Source organism: Calliphora vicina, chromosome 3 (assembly GCF_958450345.1).
Source record: "Calliphora vicina chromosome 3, idCalVici1.1, whole genome shotgun sequence".
Taxonomy (NCBI): domain Eukaryota; kingdom Metazoa; phylum Arthropoda; class Insecta; order Diptera; family Calliphoridae; genus Calliphora; species Calliphora vicina.
In genome coordinates this window covers 101,226,538-101,236,137 of record NC_088782.1, presented here as the reverse complement: position 1 = coordinate 101,236,137, position 9,600 = coordinate 101,226,538, and the positions used below count along the sequence as shown (strand labels likewise).

Here is a 9,600-nt window from a genome sequence, read left to right as displayed (position 1 = left end):
GAACCACTTCAGGAAAACACATTAACCTGCACAAATATCCAAAAATATCTATACTAAACCAAAATTTTACACCGATCAGTAATTTGTATCCAAGAATCGTACTACAAGATTTTTTAAATATTGGTCCATAATTCGGCATAGCTCCCATATAAAGTCCACATTTGTTAACAACGTTGTTTATATGAAATTCTACTAAATTAGCCCTCAAATACTTAGGACCATAATAGGTCATATAGCAGATCAGTAATTTGTATTCAAAAATCATAAATCCATAATTGGTCACAGCTCTCATATAAATACATAAAAATCACGTTAAAATATTTTACGACAATCGAGTCATAATAGGTCATAGCTCCCACATAAGTCCCATAACCAAATATTTTGAAATTTGTCTAAATATATTAGTATACCCTTTTTATTTATACTCTGATTCTTCACTCGAGGTTAAAAGGGAAAAATGTTGATCCAAACGTATTAACTAATTATTAAGTATATAAATTGTTAAATTTCATAAGTTCTAATAGGAATTTCAGTTATAAATTGCTGAATTAGATACAAGTTTTTGTACATTTTAAATAAAATATCTTCTTCGTAAACTAGTCTTTCTAACAATTGTTATATTATTTCAGTTTTTATACCATCATTTTAGGTGGAGGGTATTTAAGATTCGGCACGGCTGAATATAGTATTCTTACTTGTTTAATATAGAAAGGTCCTCACTTTTATCGTAAGCCCAGATTTTCGTGTATTTCGATATATATCATATATAGCCAAAAAATTTCGACTTAAAAAAAAACAAGAGTTACTGCATTTCTAAATTAAGGTAACGATATATTGATTCCGAAAGAAAAATGTGTTGAAATAAGGTTGTTCGATTCAATTTATTAAAAATCTCATTTCATTCTCATATCTAGTTAAAAGTATATCTGAAACATAAGTTGAAAAAGAAAATCCATTATAGCACCCAAAATATCACCTTCTCCAGTTAAGCATAATAAATATTTAATTTTTCAAAATAATAAATATAAAATATTCCACCTTTTCATATCTTATAAAGATAAATTGCAATAATGGCTAACAAACATTCAAGGACTTTTAAAGGTTTCATCTCAGCAAAAGGATTATTATCAGGGGTACATATAACATTCACATTAATATTAAAACTTGAAATTATCTTCACACATACTGGTTTTTCAAGATATGTTTCTGAGCCAATTAAAGGAAATTTACTACACATATGTAAGTATATCAAATCAAAACCTAATCATAATTTAAAAAGTTAGAAGGTGGCAAAAAGGTAGTCCTATAAAGAAACCATAAAAGGTAATAATCTTACCTGGTAATCCATTGAATTGCCATAACCCATATGATTACAGGAGCATGAACATTGCTTGATATGTTCCTCAAGTTCATCGTCAATAATCAACGATGATGATGTATTCAACTCATTGCCATCCAGCAAATGATGAAGATGTTGAGCCTGCAAATGCTGCGAATGATATGCTGGATTCTGTACATGCAAATGATGCTGTTGCTGTTTCTGTTGATGATGATGCAGATGATGATGAAGTTCACTGGCACACATTTGGTTACAATCTTGATTATTCTGTTGCTGTTGATTCAATTCGCCGGATGTTCCATTATTGTATGGTATTGTCAAGAGGGCAGCAGGAGTTAAAAGTTTTTTGCTCGACAAGCAAGAGGTTTTAACAGATTTCATTGCCGTCGTCGGCGTCTGTTTGTTGGCAGATTTTATGTTTGTTATTAGGGGATTTGTTATAATGGTTGTGGAATTTATGTTAAAATCCAGATACGATGACAAAGGTGCCTCAACAGATGAGGACTTTAACAGCACTCTGTTGTTAACATTACGTGATTGTGATTTCTGTTGTGGCTGTGTTACGACATCATGTTGTAAACTTGAATTTCGTTGCAAGGTTTGGGCTCTCAGTAGTTTTTCGCCCGCAAAGCTTTTGCGCCGTGAGAGCATGTTATGAAAAGCTTCATAAGCAACAGTTTCTTCGTTTTCGTTGTCCATGGCAGCACCACTTGTACCACTTAGATTGTGATGATTTAGAGTAAAGTATTTGGGAAAATCAGCAATGCCAATAGTGTTATCAACAACACCGACACTAGTTGCTGCTATATCGGGGGGTGGTGGATTGCCGCCTGTCGTTAATGATGTTAAAGTTGGTTGTGTCTTAACAGCTGTTGAGGCAGCCGTTAACATTAAACTCATCATTTCCATAGAGTCGGTGGCCAATGGCACTGAACATGAACCTATTTCTTCAGTATTCGCATCGTCATCATCTTCGTCATTATATTGTACAGCCAGTGAAGGTTTTACCTCCTTATTATTTTGTGAATCTATTAAACGTTCACGTTCCTCTTGCAATTGCTGGACATTATCAATTGGTTGTGTTTCCTCGGAACCCAATTCGTCTGAGGTGTTGGATTCCAACTCTGAGGTTATACTTTTTCTTTGCTGCAACTTCTGTTGATGTTGTTGTGTTATGGAGTTGGCCGTTGAGTGTATGCCATATTTCCAATAGGTTTTGTTGGTGCCTGCTATGCGCTGCAAGGTACGATTCTTGTTAAGAGCCTCCTGTTTGCGTTCCTGCTTTTGTTTTTCCAATTGCTGTAGAGTCTTAAAGGCTTTTCTTGCTTGTGGCTGTGAGTGATGCAAAGTGTTGCAACGTCTTGTGGGTGGCGGTGTGTAAAGAGGTGAGGGCGATCCATAATGACTGGGTGAATTTGAGCCACTGGCTCTTTTGGCCTTTTTCAAACCCCCGCCACCTCCACTAACACCGCTACCAAAACGATTTGTCAGGGAGTGAGCTGATAATGATAAAACTTTGGTAAATTTAAGTCTTCCCCCACTACTGTCGCTCGATTTCGTTTTGTGCTTTTGCAAGTATGAATGATTGTGATGTTCATTGATAGTGGGTAATTTGAGTAATTGCTGTGCCTGCAATTGCATATAATTTGTTGAATTACATGTTGCTGCCGCCACTGTGGCTGCCACGGATGCAGGTTGTTGGCATCTTTCACGTTCCGTTAAGGCGGAGTGTATTAAATGTTGTGCATTTATCTGTTTGGCTTGTGGTGGCGGTGAGGGTGGCTCGAAGAGGGATTTCTGTGATAAGGCCAAAAATTCTTTTTGTTCTTCTTCTTCGAGTGCTTTAAGGGCACGTAAATCCCATTCACCGGATGTCATTAAAGAAACTTGGTATTTGCCTTATGTTTTCCTTTTTTTATTAATAAAATTTAAAAATTTTCTTTTAGTTTTTCTTTTTTTTTTTGATTGTTTATTGAATATTAATCAAGAAGCCATCACGAAGTTTTAAATTGATTTTGTATTAACGAAGTTTTGTTGAAATTTCTGGAAAACATTTAGGAACATAATTTTGTTTATTAGAATATAGAATTAATAAGGGGGAAAGTCAATTACATCAACTGATACCCCCTGTCTATACTTGACAAATATTCTAAAAAAGCATTAACAATTTTATCATAAAGAAGCAATAATACTAATAAATGGAGACTACAGCTGATAATTTTTAATCTATACAACCATTTTGAAGTTTATCATGATAAAAATTATTCAGGTATAACCAGGGGGATATATAATCAAAATGGTTCAAATATATTAAAAAATCGACGACTAAAACGAGTTTTAAAAATTGCAAATCTACCAGAAATTCTTTCTGTTGTTTTTTCAGTGCAAAAATCATCTTATATGTTCAAAAAAATTTCCAAAATATAAGCGAAAACTTTTCATATCACAAACAAAATTTTATCTAAAATAAAGTCAATAATTGTCAGCATAATAAAATAAAAAGCGGGCAGCGCTCGGATTTTTCATATTCGACTTTAAGGTATTTATTACGGTATTCGAATTATTCTTTTTTTTCTCTTGTTCGAATAAAACGAATAATTGGAATAAGAGATTTTAACTGGATCGAATAATTCGATCACACGTTTAAAATTAATTGAATTATTCCAATAATTTAAATTTTTTTTAAAAAAGTTAAGAACGAAGTTTTGATGTCGGTTTTTTAATATTTTATTGTTAAAGAAAAACAAAAAAAATAACGATAAAGTTAACAATTAAAGTATTGATAATGTTAAAAAACATTCGAAAACAAAGTCCATCATTAAATTTTCATCAGAAATATTCTGATCAGATTAACGCCCTAACAATCTACAAAACAATTGACTAGCAAACCCTTTAGTTTCCGTTTTGCAGCTATTCTTTAACAAATTTGAGCTAGTTGGACATGATCCTGAATTTAAATACAATATAAACGTATTAAGAACTTTTTATGTCGTTCATTAATTCGGGTTTTAAATTGAGTAACTAATTCTTTAGTAAATTAATTAGTCACTATTTCCAAATTATTTATAACAAATTTTATTATGCATCAAGCTCTATCAATGTTGCCGAATCTTTGCATAATAAAGTGGTCTTGGGGAATTACACAATAAAGGGAATCTGTACAAAGTTTGATATCACTGTCAGTGAACGTGACTAATTCGAAGTCAGGCAATGCATGATTAACGCATTTTTATTACCATGTTAGACAAAGATGTTCAACGATGTTCAAAATCATGTATAAGACGAACTGCATGCATTTCTTGCAACAAAACGTTAGTTTGCAATATTTGTGTTTATCATTAACCACAACACTTACGTACGCGGTTAATAACATCACTTATATACATATATTTTAAGATCATGGCCTTCATCTATTTCAATATAACCATTATAAATGTCATCCTCAATATCACTTTCGACGAACGTTTCAAAATCACATTCTCCATCACATTCAACTCCACTTTAATCTAAGTTAATATTTTGATTATTAATTGCGATTCTTCTAATATTTCGCCAGCTAAATAACAAATATTTTATTCCGTACCTTTTATTTTCATTTGTTCAAATCCTAAGTTAAAAATTTTGAAAGATTTGGTTTTAGAATTGTAACTTCTTACAATAATATTTATAGAAGGAGCTTTCGGAACACTCATCTACAGTGATCGAAAGTCCCTTTGTCTTTAGTTATAACATTCAGAAACAATAACATTTTTGTGAGTCATTATTACTTATTTAAATTTGAAATTATGAAAAATTTTAAGCAATTTAATAAATTTAAATTTATTCGTTTTATTCGATTATTCTACATAAAATTGTTCGAATTATTCGTTATTCGAAAATGAACAATTTTAAATTATTCGAATAATTATTCGTAAGAAATTATTCGATTAATCTAACGATCATTAGTCAAATGAATACCCTAGTATTTATAGACGGCAATACTAATGCTAGGTATACACGTTACGATAAGTCGTACGATAAATCGTATAAGTATGAAATTAGTAACGTGTATCATGTTGTCGTACCAACGAAGTATGAAAATCAAAAATTTTTGATTTTTGTGATATTTTTATTACTTGTCATTTTTTTCAAAGGAAATAGTACGATTTGTAGTAACGTCTATCACAAAATCGTACTTCAATTCATACTACGATTAGTACGAAAAATAGTATCGTGTATACCCAGCATAACACTTATCAAATTTCAAATATTATTGAAATCATTCGGTATTTCAAAAAATCCTTTCAAAAAAACATTTATTGTTTACACAATAGTATTACAAATATTTTATTTCTTTGTTGATTGATATTTTTGTGAAAACTTTATTTTTATTTTATATTTACTTGACATTTTTGTTTGCCTAATTTGTATTTAAAAATACGTACCCGGTACATATGAAAATAAAAAGTTTTTGAATTGTATTAAACATATTTTGAATACCGACCGTAAATCAAAAAAATCATTCGTATTTTTTGAAAATCTAATACCTTTAACGATATCAAAATTTAAAAACAATTCACAAAAGTATACAATTTACATATATAACTGAATATAACATTGAAAATATACAATGTAGAATACTAAATTTAATTTTATCTTGAAAATAAAGACATGTGTGAGTCACATTTCTTTCAAATGTTCAATTCTTGAGTTATAAAAGGTTAAAGGTTAATTATCCTACACCTAAATATGTTGAGAATTGTAGAAACTATGTACATTGGTATAAACACTAAAGAGTGAGTCAGAAAAATCTTATAAACACTATTCGATCGAAAACTTATCCTTGGTCCAGATATTGGTTAGGCAAAAGAAGTGGAAAACTCTTTCGAAGAGCACCGAACACTTCTATCCGAAGAGCAGCTCGTAAAGTTAAATGCTCTGATTCTTTTGTGCCCAGAACCAAACATAATTCTAGGTTGAAGTCTTATAAAGCTCAGAAAGTTCCAAATCGCAAAGCGGTAAAGAACTTAGAAGCAAAAGAACGAACGACAAAATACTTCTGTTTTGTAATGGATGAAGAAACTGGCAGACATTTCACAATATCCGGGTCAAAATTTTTATGTGGGTGATGGATGAGATAATGTTCTAGAACAATACCGAACAAAACAAGTAAGAGTACTATATTCGGCCGTGCCGAATCTTAAATACCCTCCACCTAAATATGATGGTATAACAACTGAAATAATATAACAATTGTCAGAGAGACTAGTTTACGCAGAAGATATTTTATTTCAAATGTACAAACAATTGTTTCTAATTCAGTTTGAACGTATGAATTTTAACAATTTATATACTTAATAATTAGTTAATACGTTTGGATCAACATTTTTCCCTTTTAACATCAAGAGAAGAAACAGAGTATAAAAAAGGGTATACAAATATATTTAGACAAATTTAAAAATATTTGGTTGTGGGACTTATGTGGGAGCTATGACCTATTATCGTTCCATTGTCATAAAATATTTTAACGTGATTTTTATGTATTTATATGAGAGCTGTGGCCAATTATGGACCAATATTCACAAAATTCAGTATTATGATTTTTGAATACAAATTACTGATCTGTGTACTATTTTGGTTTAATATATGGATGCTATGACATATTATGGTCCTAAGTATTTGAGGGCTATTTTTGTAGAATTTCATATAAACAACGCTGTTAACAAGTGTGGACTTTATATGGGAGCTATGCCGAATTATGGAAAAATATTTAAAAAATCTTGTAGTACGATTCTTGGGTACAAATTACTGATCGGTGTAAAATTTTGGTTCAGTATAGATTTTTATGGATATTTGTGCAGGTTAATGTGTTTTCCTGAAGTGGATCTTATATGGAGGTTATGACCAATTATGGGCCTATCATCATAAAATTTGGTACATCGATTTTTGTATATATTGAATAAATTTGTTTTGAATTTCAACCTGATAACTATATTTGTAAGAAATTTATGAGGATATTAGTGATATTCGGGAGTGGACCTTATATGGGAGCTATGGTTAAATATGGACCGATATTCACAAAATCCAGAAGTATGATTACTGGATACAAATTACTGATCTGTGTGTAATTTCATTTTGATATCGATAGTTTTTAATATTTTTTAAGTTTAATATCTTTTTTCGGAAATGGGCCTTATAGGGGAGCTATGACCAATTATCGGCCAATCTGCATAAAATTTGGTACAGTGATATCTATATATATTAGTATTATTTTTGTCGAATTTTAGCATGGTAAAGGTATTTATAAGAGCTTTATGAGTACTTGATTGATTTTTTGAAGTGGACCTTATATGGGGGCTATGGTCAAATATGGACCGATATTCACAAAATCTTGTAGTATGATTTTTAAATATAAATTATGGATCTGTGTGAAATTTTGTTTTGATATTGATATTTTTCAGATATTTATGTAGGTTATTGTGTTTTTCGGAAGTGGACCTTCTATGGGAGCTATAACCAATTATCGGCCGATCTTCATAGAATTAGGTGCAGCGATTTTGGTATATATGAAGATTATTTGTGTCGAATTTCAACTTGATAGCGATATTTATAAGACATTTATGCTTATTCAAGAGATTTTCGGAAGTGTACTTTATATGGGGGCTATGGTCAAATATGGGCCGATCCACGAAAAATTTTGTAATGTTTTTTTTTACCACGAAACTTATTCTTGCTGAATTTTATATGGATATTCCTATTCTGTAGGCATTTATAGACAATAGAACCATATTTCGGGAAGAAATTTGTATGGGGGCTAGGAGAAATTATGGACCGATTCTTATAATTTTCACCAGAGTTACTCCTTTTATCAGAAAAGTAACGAGTGCAAAATTTTATGATATTAGCTGCAATATATTTACAAAAAATGCCCAAAATTATGTGAAAATTATCAATTTTTTTTGAGGTTGTCCCACATTTTAATTCATAACTTTGGTTCCACTATACCGATTTTGCTGATTTTCAATACCAAACTGCTTAGGACAATAATAAACATTTTTTTTGCAACTCTACTAAGTTTGTTTGCGTATTTTGGACGTGAGCGTGTTTTACACAGACGGACAGACAGACGGACATGGCTCAATCGACTTAGAATTTCATAAGGATCAATAATATATATACTTTGTTGGGTCTCAGATGAATATTTCTCAATGTTACACACGGAATGACAAACTTATATATACCCTCATTCACCACTTATGGTGGTGGAGGGTATAAAAACAAAACAAATTTCCCAAGAAGTTTCTTGTGTAGCGAAAGAGGCCAATAATAGGTAATATCAGGTACGTTAAATTCAGAAATATATGTATATTGCAGAGTGTCTACAAAAACGGCTTTTACCTTTCTTAAAACAGCACAGAGTGCCTTCATATTTCTGGCTCGATTTGGCATCATGCCACTGAATCAAACAACTATCAATTTTTTTCAATATTTCTCAACTTTGTTAGAAAATAAAAAAAAAAAATAATTTTCTATATTTGCCATATTTTCAAAATAAGTTCTTTGATTATTCCTTCACCTAATGCAAAAATGTCCAGCTTCACGTCCTTGCCCCATATTTAGATAGATGTAAAATTTTGAAAAAGACAAAAAGGTTTTACATGTATTTTTGAGAAATTTATAATATATAACCGTGAAAACCCATTAGATGTATCTTCTTTTGCGGATTGTAAGCAATAATTTAAAAAAAAATTAAAAAAAAATGTATCTTTTCTGGAATAATTTTAAATCATAAAAGCCTTTAAAAATTAAGATAAAAAATCAAAAATTTTAAAAAATATTTTATTTTACATCCCATTTTTCCACAAATTTCAACTTTGCTAACCCATAAGTAGGCATCTAAATGACATATAATACTTTTCAAACACTCATTTCATAGGCTGGTCAATTATAATTATCTATAGTGACGGACAATACAATAGAATCACTACATATGAATTCGATTAAAGAGGTAAAACTAAAAAATTTCATTTCAAAATTTAAAATTTGTTCATTATATATTAATGTTCATAACGTAAACAATAAATAGAAAAAAATAAAATAAAAAAATTACACATTCTTATGTTAAAAACGATGTCAAATCTAAAAGACTAAATAAAATATGCGACATTCAAATAGAATCAATCAGTCTTAAAATGATTAAAAATAAAAAATCATCATAAGAATTCGTTGTTTTCTTAATATTTTGTTGCATATCAATAATTTCTAATAACAGCATCAAATTA

General features: G+C 30.4%; 1 protein-coding gene across 1 annotated transcript; it reads right to left on the bottom strand.

The window, feature by feature from the left end:
• Nucleotides 1–1,303: 1,303 nt before the first annotated feature.
• Nucleotides 1,304–3,335, bottom strand: LOC135955654 (uncharacterized). Its single transcript, XM_065506013.1, has one exon. The coding sequence runs from the start codon at nt 3,215–3,217 to the stop codon at nt 1,304–1,306; it is 1,914 nt and encodes a 637-aa protein (XP_065362085.1). The 5' UTR covers nt 3,218–3,335.
• Between the last annotated feature and the right edge of the window lie 6,265 nt (nt 3,336–9,600).